Source organism: Sprattus sprattus (assembly GCF_963457725.1).
Source record: "Sprattus sprattus genome assembly, chromosome: 18".
NCBI classification, from domain to species: domain Eukaryota; kingdom Metazoa; phylum Chordata; class Actinopteri; order Clupeiformes; family Clupeidae; genus Sprattus; species Sprattus sprattus.
Genome location: NC_137916.1, coordinates 22,260,952 through 22,287,256, shown reverse-complemented (window position 1 = coordinate 22,287,256; position 26,305 = coordinate 22,260,952). Strand labels below are relative to the sequence as shown.

At 44.0% G+C, this 26,305-nt stretch overlaps 2 protein-coding genes across 2 annotated transcripts in view; one reads left to right on the top strand and one right to left on the bottom strand.

The window, feature by feature from the left end:
* Positions 1-2,283: 2,283 nt before the first annotated feature.
* On the bottom strand, positions 2,284-4,157 carry LOC308379176 (uncharacterized protein; the record flags this gene model as incomplete). Its single annotated transcript, XM_080856234.1, has 3 exons — positions 2,284-2,883; positions 3,486-3,520; positions 4,151-4,157. 3 exons carry the CDS (start codon positions 4,155-4,157, stop codon positions 2,284-2,286), a joined length of 642 nt encoding a protein of 213 aa, XP_080712360.1.
* Positions 4,158-12,714: 8,557 nt separating this feature from the next.
* The window catches only part of cacng2a (calcium channel, voltage-dependent, gamma subunit 2a), a gene marked incomplete at both ends in the record, with an annotated part of 54,718 nt that continues 41,127 nt past the window's right edge, over positions 12,715-26,305 (top strand). Inside the window, one exon of the mRNA XM_080856907.1 lies at positions 12,715-12,940. Coding sequence (XP_080713033.1) covers positions 12,715-12,940 — 226 coding nt within the window. The remainder of the gene's footprint in view (positions 12,941-26,305) is intronic.

Sequence of the window (26,305 nt, the reverse complement as noted above, 5' to 3'; positions counted from 1 at the left end):
GTCGATCGAAAAGATGTTTTTGCCGTCTTTCCTACGGGATCCGGTAAAAGTTTATTGTATCAGATGGTCATGATCGTTGCTCTGATTGGTTCTAGGTATCCAATTGAGCGAAGAGGCATTTTCTTTCCTGGTTCGTTGAAACACGCCCCATAATCACAGCTCAATGGAGCAGTATCAGACTCATATTCAAACTAGAATTATGAGTATGACATCGTCAGACTAACTTAATATAGTTGCCTGTAGCTTTAAGGGCATTGTTTTGGGCTAACTGCGCTGCCGTAGCCGGGCAGTATATGATATTTGACCGTGTCAACGTGTTGAGGTATGTACAGAGGGTCAGTCAGAGATAAAAGTTTTAAATTACATTAGGTGGATTATATATGTTTGTTAAAGTGGCTTTATGCAGTTATTGTACCTCAGGGTATAAGCAGTTTTACCTTAAAATAACAGCTTAAAAAAATTGGGGGCTACAATGATTTGCAGAGGGATACTAGAAAAACAATCAAAGCAAACTGATCAGCTATCATCTAAAGGATTTACTCCAAGAACTCACCACAAAGGGCATAACCCTGAAAGATATATACGTAGTACTGTATGCGCTTGCACATGAAATACATGATGTGACACAAATGCACAGTTCTGACATCCTGTTATGAAATGGATGATCAGGAAAACATATTAAATCATCAGGCCGTGACAGGGATGGACAGGAAACATAAAATCATCAGGAAAAAGACATTTTATAATAATTATTTATATTGCTTCAAAGGAGTGCATATTTTTTAAATATGGAAATTCAGATGATCAGGAGCAATGTACACTGTGACCAACCTTAGAGGAACTTTCATTTTTTAACTTTTCAACTTTGCACAGAAAACCTTGAAGAAATATCATTGTTGACATTGGCAGTGTTTCATTACTGACAGATGAAGTCCCTTATTGATTCTTTAACTGGTTTGCTCAGGGTAAAATGGCTTCTCCAGGATTCTCTGGCCCCTCCTGAACCTCCAGATCCCCCTGCAAAGCGAGTCGCGGATCCTTTCCCAGGAGTCCAGCTCTGAGCGCCACAGAGCATCCCTGGAGCGGATTAGCTGGGCCACCTCATTTTTGCTCCCTTTGGCCAGACTGACGCTGCCTTTGCAGATGAAGAAGACATCTAAACCAATGAAAAGTGCGTTGAGGGCAATGAAGCCACCTTGTGCCGCCCTGGTGAGGTCCAGTGGTGTTCCTTTGGCCAGCGTTGCAGCAGGAATAGCCATATCCTCTGCCGGGAGGGCTTTCAAAGCTCCAACACCATCTACCAAACCATCTATACACTTACCAATTCCACAAGCTCTAGCTATTGCCTTCCCTGCCCCTACTGCAACATTGAGCACATCTGGCCCTAAAAAAGTAGCTTCACTGCTAGCTACTAGCTCCAAACGGTCTACAAACTGCTTTACATCCTCCATGGAACTCTGGAAGATAGTGCTAGCATTTTTCTCATGATGTCTGTTGACAGCCATCTCAGTAATGCCTGTCACCAGACTGTTGACACCACCTGTCACCCCAACACCAAGCCCTGTCAAAGTGAGAATCAAGGAGGCACCTGCAGTCACAGGAGCCAGGGCCAGGCCAATGATGGACACGACACCCCCTGCCACCCCCACTGAGCTGCCAGCTACATTGGAGATACTAGCCCCAAATTTCATATTATCCAGCTGTCTTGCGCTCTCCTCCAGATCAGAGAGGAACTGAAGCATCCTGGTGCTGCGTTGGCTGAACAGACCAATGAAGGGCAGAGCATCTTCTTGGAAGAGGAATGTGAGTCTCAGATCCTTGTTCGTTCTGTAAAGTGTATCAAAGGTTTTGGGTCTTTAGGTTACTTATTCAACTGCTGCAGGGATTTTAAAATGAACTGTTCCTGATCAAATACCAATACCTGATGAGGTTCAACTGGTTCAAATGGTCCAGCATCTTCTGAATGGACTCCTCATTTGTATCCGCACTGAAGTTGATAGTTTGGCCACAGTTTGGTCCTCTGAAAATATAAAAATTATGTTAACAGTTGTTGTTTACTGTGCATTCATTTATGAATAACACAAATTTGCATTATCTAAACTGATCACATTTGACAACTAGCCAAGCGTAAAAGTGAAAATACCTTTTTTTTAGCAAGGACAGTATTACACAAACCGAGACATGTGCCTGATAAATTATTAAATTATTAAACTAAGCCCCATAAATGAAATATAAAGTAAATACTGTATATCGTTTCAAAAATACTCAAAAATGTTTAATGTCTTACTTGACACCTGACCCTTTTTCCATCTTCTCACAGAGCTGCAATGACACATGTATGTATTTTTCCAGGTGGAAGGCCAGCACTTCCACGTTACTCAGGCTGGGCAGGAAGAAAGCAGCGTCGTCCCTCTTAAAGTAAACAAGGAGAAGGGCAGCCATTCTTGCAGCAAAGATGATCGAACGGACATCCACAGCGCTTAACCCTCTAGGCAGGTAGTGGCCATTTGTGAACACAAAGAGCGACGTGACCGACAGCTTCTCCACAGCTTCCAGGAAGCGCTGCAGCTTCTCAAGCCCTTCCAGGGTGTCCTTCAGAACAGCCCCCAGCTCCTTCTCCAGCTCCTGTCGTCTGCTGTCAGCAGTCACTGCAGACAGGCCGCTCCGCAGGAACTCTCCAAACGCTTTGGCCTTGTCTTCTGAGTTCTGGACATGGTCAAATGTGAGACTGATCTTGTCTGCCCTGTCTTTGATCTCACGTATCATGCCCACCTCCCTCTCTCTCTGAAGACACCATTTTTCTTTCTTCTCAAAGAAGTCAATAATGGTTTGAATGCTGGATAAGGTATCAGAGATGTACTGGCCTAATGTTTCCTTCAGTACCTGTCTGGAAATACAGTGTATGTCGTTATTAGCATGTGTGTAGATTCAGGGAGACAGAGTGATCACTAGAACAGATTATGGCTAAACAATTGCACAAAAAAAATGTTTTTAAATAGACATTTTGGTAATAGCAATCTTTCAGGATTATGAGGAAACACAGTGTACAGTTATGCCCAGAAAACCGATAAGCTATAAAGTGCATTTTAAAAGCAGGGGCATAATTTGTTGCCTGCATGCAAAAAGTATTTGCATATGCATACCAGCTAACCTTTATTGGTTGACAAGGGTTCCGGACCCCTTTAGGCTCGTCAGTTGTTCCTATTTTGTCTGTGTCTACTATGAGGGTCCTTTCTTGTAACAAATGGACAGATTATCATAGATTTTTCCCTTTGACAGGGGAAGTTATGTAGCTTGTTGCACACAATAAATGAAGACTGTCAATTTATTTTGAATTACCTGTATTTTACTCATAACGTGTGTATGCGGTATGCCGCATGCGCATATTAAAACAATCAGCATTTGGGCTGCATACGATGAAATTTGCTGGGCAAGGGTTTGCTACTGTTCACTTTGCATTTTCTTCCGGAAATCTATAGTCTCACCTTCTTCTCCCTGGTGTATCCATTGGGATCCACGTCTGGCCACACGACGTTCGGGGAAAAATATTCAGCAAAACGTTAAAAACCAACACAAAACTATTTTTTGCGGAAGCGGAAGGTTCCGACTAGCCCGTGTTGTATACCAAACAATTTCGAACTGAAAGGATATATTCGTCAAGCAACAACTTGGCTGTTTATGTTGACTAGATGGTTAACCTCGAGTATTTTATAATGATGGCAATGATGCCGTTAGGCTTGACAATAGCCTTTTCAAGCATATGAGGAAACCCAGGAAAAAGGAAAATGCAACTCGCCTACTACAATAAAGGGTCATCCTCAGGCTTTTCACGAGGGATCTCACACACTAATGGCCCGCGGACCAAATCGCCGGAATTTACCGCCGAGCGCTTTTATCCGGGCCACCGGCTCCTCAGAATGTTGCAAAAAGTTTCATTGATTTGAAGGGACCAGCCCAACAACGGGCTTTTTGCTTCTAATTCACATATTTCATAATTCTGCAAGTAGTCCAGTCATTTAACGTAATAGAAACTTAATTGAAGTCAGACAAGTAATGTGTTGCTACGCAAGTCACTACGTCGGTATTTTGGAGGAATCTCTTCTATCGTTTTGACAAGTAACCGAATAATAAGTGGGATAATGTAGTTTACCGGTCATTATCGGAAAATAAATCTAGCTGTGTGACAGGCAAAACTTTCAGTGAGTATTCTGTCGCTTTGGACGACAGTAGCCTACTGACATAAATGATAATGCTCAACTCACTAACAACCAGTTTTAAGTGACAGAGGGATTACTTTGTGTAAAAATATGCAAATGCAACTATAACAAACACCTTTATCCAAAGAGCTCAAAAGTGGTATCTACAGTATTGTGAAAGGCAGATCAAAAAAAATCTGGCCCCCAGGTAATTTGAGTTTGAGACCCCTGCTTTTCACCATGGTGGACTGAGAGATGTGAGATTGATCAGAAGACGCTGCAGATGCAGAAAGCTGTCCCAAAAAGTAACTGCAAATGTACATGAAAACAGTGGTGTACATGAAAAGGATTGAACCATCTGATACTGTACTGTGTACTCAGTGTTTTATGGCTATTGCTGTGGTGGTTCTTGGATATATATTCAGGTACTTCTTATATATCCTAACAAGAAATAAAAATGACTCAGTGTTCAACTGAATGCCAGATGTGAGCAAGCAATAAATAGATGAAATGAAACAAAAACTGGCATATCACAACCCAACTGACCTCTGTGAGTTATATGGCCAATAAAACCACTGCATTTGTTTAGAGCTGTAACATGCGACCAGAGTCGAAGAGGAGCAGCTTTTTTGTTGGTGCCTCACAGAATGCAAAGTCTCAGTGATATTAGAAGATTTATATATTCAGTGGCTGTAAAGAATAATCCCCAGAGGTAAAATGAACAACTGCCTTGCTTATAGCAGCAATGCATTGATGTCATTGTTGTTACCACTTCACCCCACACGGGGGCAAAATTGTATCAGTATGGACAGTATTGGATCTCAGAAACATTTATTTGTTGGTTCTAGCAGTTTATTTCCCTCATACTCACTGTGTGTCTGTATTCACGTATAAATGTGTGTGAATGTGTGTGTTATTTAGAGAGAGAGGCAGAGAGGCAGATTTCTCAATTCTTTCTCAAAACTGAGACTTATGAGTATTCATGTGATTTATGGTTGGTTGATGGATACTCAGCTAAGTAGGGCTATAAGAAGAGGAGAAGTAATGAAATGCTGTGTTCCAGTGTAATACAGGGTGACCAGATGCAAATGTGGGACGAGAATTAAGTTTGTGTGGGGCGATGTGGGACCAATGCTGAGAGGTAACTTAAAACTTAAATATTATACGTATCTGATCTTACATTATATATGTAACTGAATCAGAAGCATTTGCATTCTGCCTTTCAGCTCATAAACACCTATACATTGTCCTCCAGTCGATTCCATATCACATTTATTAGGCCACAAAAGATACAGGCTACAGCTTTTTCTGTATGAATGATGTGATGAGCACACTGCTGTGTGTCATCCCAAAGCAATATTGGTTTTGCAACACAACATGTCATCATTGATAGACATCCATGCATTGGCCATTACATGCAGCAGGCACCATTCAGCTTAAGTCTTAGTCTTTAGTCTTAAGTCAAGTTATACTCCTGCACCAATCCAACTGCAACCTAAATGGTACAAAATAAAATATGATATCAAATCAAGCAATTTTGATGAAAATCTTTATATCGAACCAAAATGTCTATTGGATGAATAACGTGGTTAGAATGGATAAGGATACATACATAAATATCTTCTCACTCTTTTCACCCATTCTTTACTAAAATAACTTTTTCTTTGTGGAAGCTTTTATCTTATCTTTAAAGTTTTTTTTTGTGACGTGGTAGAGTTCAACGGCGTAAGATCTGCATAGTTTGATTGACAGCTGTCACAGCCCCTTGTTGAGTGCCTTCACTGCTCTCTCTCAGCCCCTTGTTGAGCGCCTTCACTGCTCTCTCACAGCCCCTTGTTGAGCGCCTTCACTGCTCTCTCACAGACACTGGATGAAAGCCAGGCTTTTAGAAAAGCTTGGCTATGTGGGCTTTTAGAAAAGCTTGGCTATGTGGCATGTGTATGAGACAGGTTGCTCTTGACATAGTGGTAGCACTATTAAATAGAGTAGAAACTATGCCGCAACCGTTTAGGCCTACGTGGCTCATAAGTGACCAATGAAAATGTAGGACGTTATCTCAACATGATGGATGCCGGACAAAGGGTTAAGACCTGGTCACTCTAGTGTAATAGCCTGGCTGTGTTCTGTTCATGGGTTAAGAGCAAGTGGCATGTTAAATCACACGTGTGGTGTTATTCGACATAACACACAACCTTTACTGTTCGGTCTGGCTGGGAATATGTGATAGAACTGTTTAAAGTCTGGAGGAACTGGGAACAGAAAAAGGGTATTATGAGGCTGCAAAATTAATTATTAATTTGGTTTAGCACCGGTATGTCATTTTCTATTGCCCATCAAAAAACTAGCCTAGCAACCACTTGTGGGATAAGGTGTCGTGTTCCCTATTCACAGCCACAGGTTAGAGAGCTGTGTTTCTGTAGGAAACATACTGCTCCTCTATGCATTCTCAGTATAGTACAAAACATGCTGCACTTTGGTGTTCCTCTCACATGTTCTTGACTACACTATTTGGTGCAGCAGGGTTGCCTTTTCACCTTTTTGTGTTCTAAATCACTCTTCCTTTCTCTGTTTTTGTCTTTATTCATCTTCTGGTCTCTGAGGCTTGGTTAGATCACAGGGCCTCTAATTAGAATGCGAGGAAGCAAGCTGCTGCTGCAAATTGAAAACATATTGATTCTCCCACAGCTCTGTTTTCAAGCGGGTGAGCACCCAGCACCTAAAGCAAAAGACAGAGGAAAAGGGAGTGGGGGGGGCAGAAGGAGGAAATTAGGAGAGAGAGAAATGAAATGAGAAATTCCTAGAAGACAGGGTGATCTGTAGACTTTCTTTTACAATTGGATGTTTTTTTTTTTTACAATGTTTGAACAGTTTTTCCGAAAAAAACCATGTAGAGCAAACAAGCAGTGAATCCATCTAATTAGCCAAAGAACAACAGTAGAATGCTACAGCTGAGTGAGTGAGTGTTTATAGTAATACACCAAAGAGACTACAAAAGGATGGTAAGAATTACCCATGCTCCCTGGATTATATAAAGTGGCAAATGTATTTGACTGCTAATCAAAGCTGCATCTGGGGCATAGACGGCACAAAAAGGGAAAAGAGTGAGACTCACTCGAAATGCACCCTTGGGGACAGAAATATATGGCCAGGGGCGAGTGGGAATGAAGACAGCATAAAGCAGTATGAAGCAGGGCGAAGGATAAGGTACAGTCAACAAAGACTACAGTCACCAACAGGGAGACTCATGTAATAGCGGCGTGAATGTGGTTTTGCTTGACATTTCCTCTCATGCTTCCTAGGGATATCTGCAGCATTACAGCGCAGTGTGGAGCGACAAGAGGCAATGTGCTGTACTCTCTCTCCTCCTCGAAGTGAAGCAGAGAAACCTGATGCGCACTAGCCCCCTCTGGTGGTGGCATTACCCCGGAGCTGGCCAATGGGCCCTTGTCAGTCTGAGCTGCGTTATTCAACCCCCAGCCCCCTCCCTCTTTTGTTCCAACCCCCCCCCCAACTTGGATGGGAAAAAAATGCCTCATCCCCTGAGCTCTGCCAAGCAACAACAGACACACGGCCTGCACATCAGGAAAGCACTTGCCCAGGGTTTCTTCATTTGTGCTTTGCAGAACGTGTAGTGAATGCGGTTATGAGATGCGTCTGAGGAGGGTTCAGATGCCAGGGTCGCTAACATTTCCTCAGTTGTCTCTGGTACTACCTCAGCCAATAATTGGAAAGCTTGAGCCTGTGATGTCATTCACATGTGCGAGGACAGATGCATTCCAATGCAAACTGCCACTGAATTTAATGAATTTAATAATCTGGAGCAGAGAGAAGGAGGGTGATGAGAGAGGTAGTAAGAACCATCAGTGCGCTTCTGGTGTGGGGATACTCTGCCCTCCCTGGGGTCTTCACCAAAGACTTCTACCAAGAGACTCCCCATAATCAGGTTCAATTAGAAGCACTAAAACACACTGGCAGAGGCATGCACACACACAGTTCAAAGACCAGACATCTCTTTTGTGTGAAGTGAGCTTTTCCACTCACTCATTCTCCCTCCATCCATCCATCCCTCCCTCCCTCTCTCTCTCTCTCTCTCTCTCTCTTCTCCCTCTTCATTCCCTTTCTCCAGAGCACAATTTGCTCTGAGCATTCCTTAAGCCAATACACCAGAGGTACCTTCAAAAGCACTTGATTAGCGTTGATGTTCCTGCCCGCTAACGCTGAACTGACATTAAAGGTCCATCTGGGAGTGACGGCAGGAAGAGCGGGAGCTGAGGTTCTGCCGCTGCACCGTTTCGTTTGCTCCCTTCCCTCGACACCAGGGATGATTGGGCTCGTGTTCGCTAGCTTGTCCCAAATCCAGGACGAGACCCGGAATCACAGAGATCTTTAGCCTGGGCTCAGAGACACACAACACGGGGGGTGGCACACACACACACATGCACGAACAGACACACACTGGAGTGTACTAAATGGAGTTAATTCATCACTGCAGATGTGCGCTCTGGGGCATTTTACCCTGCTGCTCCATGACCTGTCAGTCAGTCATCTTACACACCATCAGGGTAAGGGCAGACAAAACACATAATGGAAAGTATGGGCTCCATGCCTTAGAACAGGGCATGCACATAGGCAGATATTTACTGAAATAACTGGCTCCTTGAATCATTCCATTTGAATATGCTGTATGCTGTAAGGATACAGCAATACAAAAAACAATGGACAAATGCGAAAATACACTCAGTAAACTACACTGATTTACATTTCAGCACCGAAATGGAAAAAGCCTAACCACCCTGTGTGTGAAAAGGAAGACATTGTGTTGTTTACGTAAGTCAAGAGTGTGTTCTGTCAACTTGTTTTTGTTGGCAGAACATTTTAAATACTTTGAGATGTGATAAATAGAATGAATATTTCAGCTCAGTGTTTGACCTGTGATTGCTCAGGCCTTTTTGGCAGGTGTTTTATGGAAAATGGAATCTCAGTTTCTGAGCTATAAAGTTTAAGAGAATCAGCACACAATCGGCACACAATCCTATTCAGCTGTCAGTTGGTGCGCTATGCATAAGCTAAACAACATAACTTTTACTCTAAATGTTGAGTGCAGTCATTTTTAAGGTGCACATCATGGAACACATGGAGGTTGTGCAAGTGGTTTACAATCAAATGTATCAACCTTCAACATGTTCCTGAATATATGCCGATTGCTTTGCTGTATGCACACCTCCCATGTGATTCAATTTACAAACACTCCTCTCTGCCTCTGGCATGCCAGCACATCCCACTGGCCAAAGGAATGCCTCCATTCCTGACAGTCTGTATTCGCTCATTCATTCATTCACTCATTTTTTTGTTGATTTACAAGGACCGCATGGACACCCTGGCCAGAAGCACTGGGCTGCTGCTGCTGTTTGCTCACTGCTAAATCAGTCTGTCATGACATGCCTAATGGCCTCCAAATCTGTGTGCTGGAAGAGGCAAGGTAAATACAGGAGGCCTGATAATGAAGCCTGTGTCTGCCAGCAGCTCACACCAGTGGGAGCCTCCAGCATCTCAGCAGCAGCAGTAGGAGTCTCCACACAGGATGAACTGCTTAGAGTTAAGATGGGTAGTCACTCAGTAATGGGTGCATTTGGGTATGGTGTTGTTGGCTAGGCAGAACGTTTAGCAATAGTCTTTGGCTATGAGCTGTAACCTCTCAGCAAATCTCCACACTCCACAGAGAGAGAGTAAGAGAGGGAAGAGATTAAGATGTGTAGAAAAAAGGTTAAAGAAAACCTTTCTTGACTGAATCTTCCAAGTTGCTTGAGTGTTTGGAGCCAAACGGGCCTCTTATATATATATTAAGAGGGGGGAGGGGGGACATACTACTGGACCAAGTTGTCTATTAATGGGGCATCAAAAGAGTTCTGTGAGAACTATGGGTGTGAGGCAGCTCGCCTGCAAGTGCGGCTTTTTAAAGCGAGGGGGAGTCAAGCGCCCAGCTTACGCATGTTCCAGAGGAGCTGTCCCTTTCAGAACCACAATTAGAGCGCAAGGGAGCATCCCCAGCGCATTTCCCGGCTTTGCCCCAGCATCTAAACCTTGCTCACAGTGAAGCAGATTTAGCTGTAATGTATTTCTATAGTATTCATTTGCTTAAAATACAGTTCTTGCAAAACAAAAACGACCACTCTGAAAGGGAGAGCAGCCTGAAAGCCTGAACATGTATCTTTCATTGGTTCGGCCATACGTCTTGTAGTCTGAACGCGTAAAGCGCGTCAAGATTTGTAAATGAGTAGACATGTACTTGCTCTGCGGACGTATAGGTTATGCAGCAGACAAACATCCATCATGTCAAGGGTAAGTGAGCAAGAAGAGTCACGCAAAATAATTCACAGTCCAGTACATCATTTGGGGAGGCTTATTTTAGAATCGAATACAGGAGTCGTTAGGGAACAAGGCGCTGCTGTCATATAAGCGCGGGGGCGAAGCGGAGCCCAATCAGCGTCAGTGTTCATCAAACAAAATGCATAAACAGGCCCACAGTATAAAATGAATGCTGCTGTTTTCCTTCAACCAATTCTAACAAACCACCACTTCCCCTGTTCTCACACGTAGGCTACACACAACGAGCTTGCCGACAACCTCTCATCGCGGCGGAGCCACCACCCCCTCCCTCTTGAAAGGGAATTAAAATCTTTAATATCTTTCCGGCACCGCTCGGTGAACGAGATCTTCGCTTGAGAACCAGTGCGCAGGACCTGACGCGAGAGGGGAAGAGAATCGTTTGAGCAGGAGAATTTGCATCCATGCGCCGTGGTTAGCTGTACTCCGAGAAGAAGCGAGCTAAATCAAACGTGCAACACTGACACTGACGTTCAGAATAACACGGGCTCCAATCTGTGCAGTGCTCACCAGGCTCCAGACGTGCTAGTGTCGGGTTGGCGTGGCGTGCCGTGGATACCCTCTCCTGGTTGTATAATTCTCTCTCGCTCAGAAGCAGCACGTCCTAACAGCCCTCCTCTCCCTCCTCTCCACTTTCATCCAAGCAAAGAGAAACGAGGAAACGGGGTCCCTGCGTTTTTCTGCCTTTTCTAACTCACCCTGCTCCGCTCAGATTGATTTTCTTTTACATGGCGCAAGGGCTATGCAAGCGGGACGTTAGTGGTTCCGATTTTGGGTGTGATACAGCCACCGTGGATTTGGATATCCAAGCAACAGCAGCAGAGCACTTGGGGAGCAGTTCCGGCGCCCCCACCACCTTGTTCTCCTCTACCCGGCTCTATGTCGAGTAATGGTCGGCTCGTTTTGCTGGATGCTCCCCGCTTCACACGGATCGTCGACGGCATCTCCTCCGACAGCAAATTGCCATTTTCGACGGAAACCCTCAAAGAGCTAGGAGCTACATATGGAAACTGGGGACCAGAATTTTAGGAAAAAGGAAATCTAGCGGTTGTTTAATTTGTTCCATTTCCGTCTGATTTGTCCGTTTATTAATTAATTTGTCGTGCTTGATTTGTTTCATTCCATCGTTGGTTTGATTTGTCGATTTAATGTTCGCTCAATGATATTTCGACTCACAGTTTGACAGATATCCTCTATTTCCTTTTTTAATTTCCACTGGACTTTCATCCAACCATTTACATTCTTCTATTTGAACAGATATTTCCCTGTCCTTCATTTTCCTTGGCCCCCTCTCTCCCAGCTTTTACCAGTAGAGTCAGACGGACTGGGCTTGCATAGACATATTCAAAAACTGCATAGACGTTCCTACGCGGCATATTCTGTCACGTAGGCAAGCTTTATTAAAATTCATTTAATTCTTTCAAACATATTGAAGTGCTTTGCAGATACTGCTGCCTATACGAGTCTGCCATTACTCTAACGTATCCCCACCCCCTTCCACGCTAACCATTTCATCTGAGTTTAGCGTTCCTCTCAGTGCAGTGTTTATCCTTTTATCCTAACACATCAGGATACCTTGCCTGTGATGTGCAAGTGTTGAACCATTCATTTAAGAAACACTGTCGGAGACCCAGTGGCGTTTTGCAACTAGTTGGTCTCGTATGCTCTCGTAATCGATAGAATATTTCGATTTACCTATTCATTTTTATGATACATCCTCTACATTATTTAAGGCCTAAGTAATTACACATTAAATACAAATAGTATAAATAATCGTATTACTGCTTTACAGCCCGAGCGTAGTTGTAAGTTGTAGCTGTAGGAAAAAGCAGCTGTAGATTTTTAGCCTTATTAGGCTATTGAAGTGGCTATACTTCTTCTTGGTAAGAATATAATTATATAAGACGAGCAGGCAGACGAAATAACGCCGCCTCGCTCCCCAACCTCCCTGAAACGTTGACCAATTTCTCTCTAGTTCGGTTATCACCCAAACGCAACCATAAGGTTCCTACCGCATCCTCCCCCGTCCCCCTCCTTTCGATCAAATATATCCCATTTTTTTAGTTTGGTTTGGTCCCGTAAATTTTCAAATATTTACTTCCTATACATCAAGAGGAAAGGGGGTCCCCCTTTCATGGAATGCGGCAACATGGGCGTGTTTGACCGCGGAGTTCAGATGCTATTGACCACTGTCGGTGCATTCGCCGCCTTCAGTCTCATGACCATCGCAGTGGGCACGGACTACTGGCTCTACTCGCGCGGCGTGTGCAAAGTCAAATCGGTCAGCGAGAACGAGACCAGTAAGAAGAACGAGGAGGTGATGACCCACTCTGGCTTGTGGAGGACGTGTTGCCTTGAAGGTAAGAGTTACACTAGTTTGGTGTCCCCTTTATGGTGTCCTCTGGAAGGCCCTCTCACGTTCTTTCACTCAAGACACAGTTCCCCTCACATATGTTCAAGCCTTCATAGAACCAAATTCTTCCATTAGCCTCTTCCTCATGGCGTGCCATCTGTGAACTGAGGTGAAAGTGTAAGGGCAGGGTACTAGTATCACCATGAACAGCAATAGCAGAGCAGAATCCAAACTTCCCAAAAGACTCCCATTCCCACACGTTTCCATCTGATCGGTGATACACAGATTTCATGACACCCCTACAGCAGTCCTCCAGTTTCAGACTGTTTCAGTGATTACTCTGTTATAGAAGCTCTGGTTACTATCTGTATGTTTGCTCAGTTATCCTCACTGCTCAGTACTCGGAGATTTTTCTCTCTCAAAGAAAGAAACCCCACCACTGGTTTTTGTTTTAGCATTTTGAGCAAGAGAGTGGCATCTTTTAAGGTCACACCAGTCAGACTTTCAAGAACAGTTCATGATTTGGCCTGGAGTTTTGAGTCCCATTCCAAAACACTCTACCGCCAATCTTTCACACACAGGCAGATATAGTGTATTTGTTCAGTGAATCCAACAGATGATCTGACACATCAAAGCCTATGGTTTGCTGTCATACTGAAGTGGAGAAGTTAGCTGCTGAACTGTGGCTCTTCCCATGACCTTGATAGGTCAAATAAACATATCAGATCTCCTTCTCCCTATGTCTCAAGGGATATATCCCCAAAAAAACCTGAATTTTATGAACCACACAGCACCCACATATTGTCCTACTAGGAGGGGAAAACATTCTCTACCAAGTGTCTGATTTAGTACTTTAACTTTTATTTTGAAGTACTTTAAAACATTAAGCTGAATAAGGAGCTTCTGTGATGCACAGTTGATAGCGCTCTGGATATATAATTTTTACAGTTCTCAGAACTCGGCAATGATGCACAACATCTCTTCATTAGATGAATGGTGAAGACTTTCGAACATGTCTGACTTTAGCTTTGACATCGGTGAGATGAGAGCATCTGGCGAACCCAGTATTTATGCCTTGTGTGTGTGTGTGTGTGTGTGTGTGTGTGTGTGTGTTCATGTTGGCCTGACCTTGTTGGCTCCTCCACAGAGGCCTGGGCTAAGAGGGTGGCTTGTGCCACATCTGTGAGGCTGGGCCGATGCCACATCTGCTTGAGGGTCGCTGAGGGTCGTGCTGATCACCTGCCTGTGGCCTAACTGCGGGGCTTTGAAGTCCTTGCGCCATTTGACATGGGCAGATGTTTACTTCAGCAGAATGCTCAAACCTGGACGAGAAAACTCCCCCAAAAGCACAGACACACCAAATGTTTCAGCAATCCAACACAGTTTTCCAAATTAAGATGATTTTTTTTTATCAAGTGTGTTTTAATCTTTCAGCTGTTGGAGCTTTCAGACGTCAAGGTGTCTTGTGCTGAGCTGTGATGTAAGAGGGGAATAGAGAAGACTGAACAAGCAAGTTTTCATTTTTCACGGGAGTCAGACTCGGACAGAGTCCAAAACCACTTAACCCCAGCTGTGTTTCTTGACTAGTGGGTAATTTTGAATGATTGGATCTCAGTTGTGTCTGATTTCCTGACTGGTAATATCTCGTTGACAGACACAACAGTATTGTGCCAATTAAAACACATTGCCTTAAGTTAATATTAAACACACTTGCCATGTGTACGTTTGTATGTGTGTGTGTGTGTGTGTGTGTGTGTGTGTGTGTGTATGTCTGTGTGTGTGTGTGTGTGTGTGTGTGTGTGTGTGTGTGTGTGTGTGTGTGTGTGTGTGTGTGTGTGTGTGTGTGTGTGTGTGTGTGTGTTTGTGTATGCATGCATGTGAGTGTGTGTGTGTTTCCATTTAGGTAGATGGTAGCCAGTGTCTTGGAGTGAACAGACAAGTGCCCGTTGCAAAGGAACCTATGCTATTGCGCTTACACATTGGGGTCAAGCTCATTTGAATACCAGCTCAAACGACTTCATGCTGCGGAAATTGGACTTTAAAAAAAAAAAGCAAAAGCAGCTTATTAATTCGTGGATAATTAGCACAATTTATACAGGAATATTAAGTGTTGGAAAACTGGGGGTGGGGAACGGGAAGGGGAGGCAGGTTTCTGGACAGGATGTGGACTGTTGAAAAGAAGTGGATGGCACTTCACATGAAATGGGAAAGTTAATTACCCGCGTTGAGGGGCACAGCGGTTTTTGGATCCTGCAGGGAGACATCAAAGACACACTTGTGTATCTCACAAAGAACTGACAGACCCTTAGCTGTGCACAAGCAAAGCTTTAAAGAGTCACGTCTGTACTACACATGAAGACATAAAAGGTTACTTCAGTGAATTTTATTAGAGGTCAGAGAAGATTACCCTTGCAACAGGTGTCCAGATTATAGTGTAAATAATATCAGGATTCTGACTATAGAATTATATAGTATTATATAGAATTATATAGTATTCTATAGAATTATATAGTATTCTATAGATAACAGAAAACAAATACAGTACAACCTAATCAGTTTCATTTTCTTTTTTTTTTATTTTGTACACCAAGTGCAAATCCAAGGCTTTTCATTTCAATGTGTCATTATGTTTACTCTTGTACTCCCCACTGTACTCCCCACTTATACATTACTATAGAAAAGTCACAACATTGCCCTGACTTTTTGTATCAGAAAGGCATTCTCACAAACAAGGCAGTTTTTTTCCAGTACGCTCTTGAGAAAAAGCTACTTTTCTCTTAACCTGAGAACAGACAGACACAGATACACACACACACACACACACACACACACACATAGAGTAGATAGATAGGTATGGGTATGGGTATTTGAAGATGGAAACACAGACATTTTTGCTTTAAAAAAAAGTGCCAGGGAACAAAAACGAAAAACATAGTGGATTCAGGCTTCAAAACACCTCTCCCATTTCTCTGTGGCAAAATGGAGAGTTGCACTCTGATGGCTCTGTAAAATACCGAATGTATTGATTATGGAGATTTACACTTGTTTTGAGCACTTTGCAGCGGGCCATATTGTAAATATCATTCACAGCCTTTTCAAGGCTGCCACTCTGCCATGGCTTTAATTTGTGCAGCCATACAGCTGGCTCTGAGGAGCCGGGCCATAGCTCTGTTCGCTGCCTTAACTTTGACAGTTTAAACATTTACTCCCAAGGGAGGTGGAATGGAAGTCACACTTTGATGAAAGTGACACGATTCCCCATCTCTGAATTTGAGAATAAAATAGGACTTCGAATTGGGTTTATGTTGGGATTATTACTGAATTTATGTTGTAATATTCTTCATGTTTATGATAACATTTATATAACTTCCACATTCATTTTGTCTGCCTGATAAAAGCTAAGCTTGTCAAATATGAAGCATTTATTCATTAAATTAAAAGAAAACATTAGACAAACATTAGACAAACATTAGAATTCTGGGGCATGCCAGCACATCTGGATCCCAGACCTGAAGCAGAAGGAATGTGTTACACCCACATTCCCTGTGTGGTCTTTCTTCCAGGAGGAAAAGAAAACAGTTGTGGCAGAGTGGTATGTGAGCGGTGAGGACAGGGAAGTGTCAGTCAAGCCGCTTCAGAAGCTCTCAGAGCCGCGCAGAGCCGCGCATGGGAACCCCACATGCGTGACGCAGGTCCATGTAGCCCTGCAACGCTTTAAATTACAGCTGGTGCAGTACTGCATGAGCAGCGATTTTTTTTTTTTCTCTCTCTCTCTCTCTTTCTCTTTCCTCCTCTTAGGCTTTCTCCTCACTTACACACATAAAGACAAAACCACACACACGAACAAATACACTTACACAAGCACACACACTTACATCTAGACACTCATACACACCCTCACGTGAACACACACACAAACACACACACACACACACACACACGTCAGAGTGATAGATCAGGCCCCAGGGGCTGGTGGTCCATCCTGCCCGGGAAGCATTGCCATTGCCATAGCGACTAGCAGGCAGGTGTAGCGGCGGTGGAGTTGTGGTGGAATTCTCGGCTAATCTCCTCGATTAATCTCCATTAGCCGGAGGAGCCGGAGCTATGCGACGGCTAACAGTAGGGAGAGGATCGGCTGCGTAGAATAGCAGACAGCTATGACAAAGGAGGGGTTGTTATGTTGGGGGGGGGGTGGCTTTAGTCCTTTTAATTTTCTTAGTCTCAGAACTGTGTTGTTCTGCATCTGTGGGGGTTCTCACCATATCTACTGATGATCCAGCCTGGCCCATGGTCTTCATGTGTCTCTAAGGCTGAGCAGAGAGGGTGTAGAACAAAGACGATGTGTGAAACTGCATGGTGGTGACACAGAGCTGGCCTCCTCTGTGTCTTTGACCCATCAGTGAACCAAAGGAGGAGAACCGAGGAGAGACACAAAGAACAGAGGGAGATAAGTTGAGTGAGAGAAATATGTCCTATTCATCAGGCAAACTCAAGTTAAAAATACAAGTACACTAGAGTACGAGTGCACAATTATAACCAAACATACGCAAGTGCGTGTGTTTCCTGTGCAGTGCATCCAAGAGCTAGTGTTGTTAGCGCCTGACACTAACTACTGAGTTAAAGGAACTCATTTAGGATAGTGTTGATAGAGAAGGCTGGGCTCTGAGAGGTGTCTCCTGGGTTCCTCTCGACGCAGAGCGTATGATCACCACAGAAGCGCTATCCAGCTGTGTGTTCTCTCACCTTGCTGACAATTCAGACAAACCAGAGCTGATATTTCAGGAAGCTTTGTTGAGAGGCAACATTGGCATATATCCACCATCCTGCTCACTCAAATCAAAACAGCATACTGTGTCTGTTTGTGTAGTTTTGGTGTAATGCTATATTCCAATATATGGTACCACTACACAGTTGGTTCAGCCCACACACATACACACACACACACACACACACTCACTCACCTCCCCACACACACACATCTGATTGTGTTTCGGGATGTATATGACACAAAGACACACAGACACACAGACACACACATAGATAGACAAGGAGACTCTCGGTGACTTTTGGCAGTGCCAGGGCTGGAGAGACGCAGGATTACCGTCATGGAACGATCAGATAAGGATTACTCGTCTGGCACAGGGCAAAGCCTGCTAATGACCAGTGTTGAGAGTGGCATTACAGCGTATTAACACACACTCGCACTGTACACACAGCTGCATGGCACAGATTACAGAGCGCGCCGGGGCGAGTTAGCGAGAGGGAGTATTATCCCAATCAGATCAACTCAGGCCATCTCAGACGTGGATCACCACAGCGAGTGGCCCGATGATCTCCACCAGCACTCAGCAGGCCCTCAGTCAGCCGTAACCTCAGTTCCTTGCAAGAGTCGCGGGCAGACAAGATGTCATTGCTGAAGCAACATCCATCTGTCTCTATGTAGATGGCCAGTTTAAACACACCACTCACACTTGTGTGTGTACGTGCTCCTACATGTAGAGCTTTGAATGCACGTCTGAGAACTATCTTACTCATACAACCAGGAAGATACGGCGCTTTCAGTGACACAGGTACTAGGCATGTATTTAGGGTTATTATATTCAGGTTTGTGAATGATCTCAGAGATTTAGCTTTGGCGCATGACAGAGTGAGAATGCAGGAGGTGTGGCTGTGTGGTGTCATCACGCTAGCTCACCTGAAATATCCGGAGTTGATGTATGTTTCTTCATTTCAGTCGGGCATTCATTCCCGCAGCCGTGCAGGACGGCTGATCAGTTCATCCTTTATTGGTTTCTCTCTTTCTCTCTCTCACTCTCACTCTCACTCTCACTCTCTCTCTCTCTCTCTCTCTCTCTCTCTCTCTCTCACTCTCACACACTGCGACTAACAGCTAGATCATGACACCATCTGGAGTCATTGACATTAGACCTCAAAGCACACTGGTTTCATTGCTGCCATTTCTTCTGGTTTGTAATTGTAAAAACATTATGACGTGCACTGTTAAATAGCACTGTGCTATATTTCACTGCACTGTAGGTGGAGCAAAGCTATAAAGAGTATGGAGAGACTGTCAATTACTAAAAAGGCAACGGTAAAAAAAAAATCACAATATACACAAATGTACCTATTTATTAATTATCCATTGAGTCCATTATTGTTCTTAATGATATCACACATGTTAAATGGAGATTCATCATAGTCACATTTTAGGCTAACTTCATACCAGTAGCCTATACTGCAGTCTAGCATGCTTTAGATGCTCATGAAAGCCTGAGAGGCATATGTACCTCACTAACCAAGAATGGTGACAAAGAGCATCTGAGCTGCTGATGGAGCAGTCTCATACTTAATTGTTGAGAATCAAGATCTATCTCTCAATAAGTGTAAGAAGAGTTTTATATTGTATTAATTACAACCTGTCACGGCCACCTGCACACACGCAGTAGGCTCTGTGGTAAGAAGATGCATTTTTCAAAAGCGTCGTTGTCACCATTCACTCAGGATTAATGAATATTCATTTAAAATGGTATGATAAGATTCATTCTCAGTCGTTTTTTGGGTCGGAATAAGTCTCAACAGATTTGATTGTTCAATGAAGTTGGAAACTCCTGCCAACCAGCAGTCTATCCACACCTGTGAAGTGCCTCATTACAAAAAAACTCAGAGCCTTCTTATCGAGTTGATTTTTGGGCTGGGCCACCCCAAGAGTCACCTAAGCAAAGTTGAGTGGTAAATACCCACCTGTCAAAACTCATTTCCACTGGCACAGTTCAGCTCAGAACAACAAGGGTGACTTCCAATGTGTAGCACAAGGAGCTGTTTATGACAAAAAAAGCAAGTCTAAAAGAGAGGCCAAAATGCCAATGCCAATTGAAAGGTTCATAGCAAGGTCTGCCAGAAGACCCAGGGAGCATTGAATAAAAATGAGTTCCTAAGTGCCAAGGCAGCACCATATGTTGCTGATGAGTCCTGAGAGATTTGTCAGGAACACTCTGAGATGTACCGCGAGGAGTGAGGACAGGAATGGTGCCGAGTCATGGCTACTGAAACGCTGACCAAACCCTAATACCTCTCATTTCCAGTGAAATGTACAGGTATTTAAAGGATATGTGTTACTTCTAGGGATAGTTCAAGGTGATAGTCAAGCGTGGAAGTGGGATTTAATGATACATTTAAATTCAGTGTTGTTGTGTTACAGATAAGACATTTGGTAAAACCATGAGGACTGACACATGTGAAATACTAAACATACAATTTTGTAGTAGGGAATTTATTGACCTGAATACTAAAACTAAAAGCAGACATAAAGCAGTAGTTTGAACAACAACAAAAAACTGCCTGACAGCACTTGAGTTGAAACATGCCTTTTCAAAACTGTGAATGTAAAGTCATAATCAATAAAAATGCTCCGGATGGCCTCCTCTATTTAGACTTAAATACACTCCTTTCTGGATTCATTATGTGTTGCCATTGATTTTGGGCGCACTGTTGTGAATTGTGTGTATGTGTATGTGTGTGTGTGTGTGTGTGTGTGTGTGTGTGTGTGTGTGTGTGTGTGTGTGTGTGTGTGTGTGTGTGTGTGTGTGTTTTTGTGTATGTGTGTAACCATCCTTGATCAGCTCAGAGAGATGGTGAGGTGTTCTGGGGCATGCTTTAAACTTTGCCAATGGTGATGGCAGCAATCAAACCTCTTCTAGTAAAAGACACAGGGATCATATAGATCTATCCCATCATATGCTTAAGCCTTTCTTAAAACATCCACTAGGACACCACACACACACATACACACACACACACACACACAAACACACACACAAATAGTGTGTTTGGCCCTATGTCTTTTATGATAGGCATACAACAGGGAAGAGGGCTTCAATGAGAATGAAGGCTCTGCTTCCCCCATGTTTACACCACATTGTTCGTTACACTGCTGTTTTGCACACTACACTGCTGTATCGCACACTACACTGCTGTTTTGCACACTACACTCCTGTATCACACATTACACTGCTGTATCGCACACTTCAATGCTGTATCGCACACTGCACTGCTGTATCGCACACTTCAATGCTGTATCGCACACTGCACTGCTGTATCGCACACTTCAATGCTGTATCGCACACTGCACTGCTGTATCGCACACTTCAATGCTGTATCGCACATTACACTGCTGTATTGCACACTGGGGCAGGCAGCAATGGCAGATGGCATTACATAGGAGCTCCCACTTCTCTGTAATTTCTCGCCTGCACATGGGGACGCAGCCTTCATGATTGCTACTTTTTACAGAAGTCCCGCTGTGTGCTTTGTTAAGCCCACTCATAATGTCAATGTAAATAGCATGGACCTTAGTACAGTAAAATACATGCAATTACAATGAATGCAATTATGATAAATAGTGTTATTATTTCTACATAAAAACACAATTCAGTGCTTGGCTGAAATATCCCCATTTAGACTTATAACTTGATACCACCATGTCCACTGCTGCATCCCCCCCCCCCCCCCCCCCATGCTTTTCCCCCCGTACTGAGGCCAACACTTCAAACGTCACATTTTATCCTGAAATTACACGTACGGTATACTAATACTATATTACAGTTTTTATCCATTGCTTTAGGCACTCTCACGAAACAGAAATTACATTCTCAAAACAACACGTGCAAACCTCCAAACCACTGGGCACAGGTTCACAACAGATTGGCATTTCTCATTCCTTTAATCAAATTGCAATTGTTTTAGAAACTCCTTGCAAATGACACGTACAATTGCCTACAGTTTGCACACATTTCAAATGATTTAGCACATCTGTGCAAATGGTTAGGTACAATTGCCTTCAGTTAGCCCAATTACCAATTGAATACATCTTGCTGGTCTAAACTGACTGTTGCTTCTCAGTCAAGTGGTTGTTCTCTGCAAAACATGTTGGCATCATTTCCTTGAGTTCATCATCACCTGCAAAATAGTTCACTCTACTGTCAAAATCTTTCAGGCACATAATACCATGAAAAACATCATGGTATATCCGGTAAATATGGATCTCTTGGATCATCAGCTTACAGTAATTTTCAGGTGCAAATAGAACTTACAGTAACTAATCAAGGGGGTGATTCACTCATCCGATCACCAATCACACAGTAAGTTTAGTTAGCTGACAGGTCCTATCCAGGAGTATACATGCTTCCATCAAATATCTAGAGCTTGACCAAGTTCAGTATTCATGAACATGGAAGCACCTGGCCAGGGAAACAACCAAGGGCAACTGCCTGTTAGAGGAAGAGGAGGAAGAAAAAGAGGAGCAACGGCGGATGTCCCAGGCCAGCGCGGGGGCAACATCACCATGTGTGATGCCGTTTTAGAGAATAGTGTAGTCTCCCACATTCCCAGTCTTGGCCCATACAATACCCAGAAGCTCCAGGTTCTGATGTTAGTTTAGGCTATACATAATTTTAGTTTTGATGTGCTTATTGTATGACAGTATATTGTGCTGTATGCATTTTCTGTTACTGTAACTACGATGTATGGCAATAACTGTAACAATTTCCATGGCAGTATGAGTGCAGTATGAGTGCTACCTTGTAGGCTATGCTTGAATTATTCTTTTTTCTGTTTGATACACAAAGTATTCTGAAAAGAAAACATCTACTACAGTAACCATTCAGTGTCAAAGGACTGAGCCAAGATTGAAATGTGCACGAGGGATATTTCTATGGTCCACTGCATACTGACAAAACATCTAAACGTTTTGACCTGCAGTGCTTAAACAATGCCAAAGGGACTTTTCATTTTGGGGGCACTGACTATTAGTATGAGAAAAGGAATGAGTTTTAATTGATGAGTTGTCTGTTTTGGGAGAGGTATGACCTTTTGCAGGTGTGCCATAGTGTTTTGATAAACCATCTAGGTTATTTTGGCAAATATATTTAAAGCTTGGAGAATGTCCTTTTCTTTTCGGGAAGGAACTTTTCATTTTGGGGGCACTGACTATTTTTATGAGAAAATTATTTGGTTTTGAAGCTTGACTTAACTGTTTTGGGTCAGATATGACCTTTTGAAGGTGATCTATGTAGTTGTGCTGAACCATATAGGCTATTTTGCCAAATGCACTAAGAGCTTTGAGAATGTAATTTCGGTTTCGTGAAATTGCCCAAAGCAATGGATAAAAACTGTAATATTATATAATATATTAAGTATAATATTATACTTGAATTGTTTGAGTGGGCAACACTGAACCACAGTGTTTGTAGTCATATGGAATTGATCTCACTAGAGGACTGTAAAGAACACTGAGCTGCTTTGGGTTGGGTTTGTGTGAGTGTTTTTTTTTTACCTTGGCACCGTCCATTTTGAAAGGGCGTAAGCACCCAGGGAGACCCCTCAAATGAATACCAATTAGCTCCGTATCCAATCCATTCATTTTAGAGGCGAGCGCGCCACTGCTCTCTCCCTCCCGGTAGCTGGGGGAATCTGCGGCATCTGGTTTGGTGATGAATCGCCGGTGTCCTTGGCGCAGTTCATTTGCAATCCATTACTGTGCATTAGCTTTGTGTCAGAGAGGGACCCAAACATAATGCATCAACCCAGGAGCGGGGGTGGGGGGGGGGGGAGGTTCTTTCAGCGATCCTAACTCTGCAGAGATATGCAGGGATGGTCCAGGTAAGACTCCAGCTACGAGGAGTAAGAGTGGAGAAGAGAGAGAGAAATAAGGAGCACTTCGGCGTGGCTATCCCAGACTCTCTCACACGACTTCCAGACGGCCTTCTGATGCCGTCCGGCCAAACGGGCAGCACGAGTGTGGTGGAATGCGCCCGCACGAGTAGAGGACAGAGAGGGAGGGAGGGAGGGGGGGGGGGGGGGGGGACTGAGATGTTTCCACCTCTGCAGATCCCACTTAGCGCCAGGCTGGTGAGGTGCTGACAGGCAGGCTGCCCGATTCAGGGATGAGAGAGGAGAGGAGAGAGAAGGGAAGGGATGATGCAGAGGGGAGGGGTGGAGAGGAGAGGAGAGGAGAGGAGAGGAGAGGAGAGGAGAAGAGAGGAGAGGAGAGGAGAGGAGAGGAAAGAGAAGGGAAGGGATGATGTAGAGGGGAGGGGTGGAGAGGAGAGGAGAGGAGAGGAGAGGAGAGAACAGGTGGTGAGGCGGCCAAGTATGTCCCTGAGTTGGAGCTAGTGTGTATGGGCTGAGGAGGCAGGGCTCCGGGCCAGGGCACAGCACTCCAGGATGATGGGGGGTCGAGGGAAGACTCTGAGTCCAGATAGAGGGCAGAACACACAGCACAGACGGTACCAAGTGTGTGTGTGTGTGTGTGTGTGTGTGTGTGTGTGTGTGGGCGTGTGTATGTGTGTGTGTGTGTTTCACTGTACAGGCGACACTGCAAGTTCATAGGATAAAGGAACATTAGACACAACACAATAACATTATTGTCTCTGTGAAGGCACCCAAGAAGTGGACAGCAGTGGACACTAAGGGAGAAAAAAATGAGAAATTCATAGAAAATCCTTTCTCTTGGTCATGCTTTTTTTTTTTTGGTTGGTCCTGTTCTGAACACTGAGACTCACTATAACTCACTTTGTAAGATTAGTCAGGCCCGGAGATCTCATATGAATTCCGGGTGTATTGATCGGCCCCTGCGCTGAGGAGGAGCTGCAGTTGGCTGCTAACCGCTTCCTTTTCTGCTGATAATCAGTCTCTGGAGCTTCACCCTGGCCTGTCAAACTGACTAGCGAGAGGAGATGTCTCTCTCTCTCTCACTCACTCTATGTCTTTCTCCCTCTCTCTCGCTCTCTCTCTCTCTCTCTATCTCACTCACTCACTTGTTGTCTTCCTCCCTCTGTCTCTCTCTCTATTACTCTCTCTCACTCACTCTCTGTCTTTCACCCCCTCTCTTTCTCTCTTTCTGTCTCTCTCACTCACTCTCTGTCTTTCTCCCTCTCTCTCTCACTCTATGTCTCTCTCATTCACGCTCTGTCTTTCACCCCCTCTCTCTCTCCCTCTCTTTCTGTCTCTCTCACTCACTCACTCACGCTCTGTCTTTCTCCCTCTCTCTCTCTCTCATTTTCAATGTTCCTGGGACTCAGGGAAGCTGATTGGTGGACGAGCCAAACACACAGGGCATGCTGACAGGACCCAAAAAGATTTTGGCCGGCAACGCAACGGCCTTCTTGTGAATTGGGAACAGCTGGTGTGGAATCAAGGCAACTTTTAAGTCAGTTCTGAGATTTTTCTGTGTGTATTTCTTTGTTCTTTTTCTCCCTTTGTGTCATTCAGGGATCAGCAGAAATGGATTGGCGCACAGAGGACTAAATGGACTGCAGGTTGGCAGTAGCAATGAGGGGCAAATGAGCCCACCAATTGTAGACAGCCATGTGCATAGTTCACCTGTCACCTGTTTCAGTTCAGAGTCCACATACCATAAAAAGTATAGTGAAAATCACAAAGGTATGGTTAGGACTTTCCCGTGTTAAGGGCACTGCTCGAAGAGCTTAGCCGGGACATGTGTGGTGGCCTACGGTGGCCATGCTTGGTTGCGGTACGGTGGCCCGGTGGGGATAGACAGAGTGGAGTGGAGCAGCGGCTGCAGCAGCCCCTCCAGAGTGCAGCCTCAGTGGGACTGCTCAGATGGCAGTGTTTACAGCAGCCGCCGCACGCTGGCCAAGCCCCAAGCCACAGCAAATGGTGCTGTTGGGTAAACAGCCGGCTGGCACGGGGATGCCACCGGCGACGAGGGCTGGGTGGCTTTCACGGGAGTCAAAGCTAAAGGAACTTGCACCATTTTTCTGCAAGTTAAGCGAGAGAATGGGAGAGAGAGTACAGATGAGAGAGAGAGAGAATAAAGGAGGGAAGGAAAGAGAGATAAGTAGCTGGAGCGAAGGAGAAGTTGTGCTCGTGCGACACTGCAAAGACATTCAGACAACTGTCATCGCCAACTGCCTGCAATGCAGGAGGAACCAGAAGCTGTGTTTGACAGACAGACCCAAATCAAACAATTTAGATTGATGATAAAACAACCAAGTCTCTAGCAGCATTTCCAGTCTTTCATATCTGTTCTGGTTTGTCATCAGTCCCTCAAATCTGATGATGATAAACATGAATCAATATCTACAACTTAATTTCTTAAAATCAGGCGATAAAGTTGTCACCAGCCAAGGCTAATAATACATTTAACTCAAACTCTAAATGCATATGAATATGCAGATTATTAATCTAGATTTTAAACACTAGAGATTAAGGTAATCTGAGGGCGGTCAGTTATGTGGTAATGAAATAACACAAATATGGTGAAGGAGTAAGTTAGCTCCAGATGATAAGAGAATGGAATGTCAATGTATATAGTCTTTTATCAAACAATTTGGTTCTATCGAGTTATTTAGCT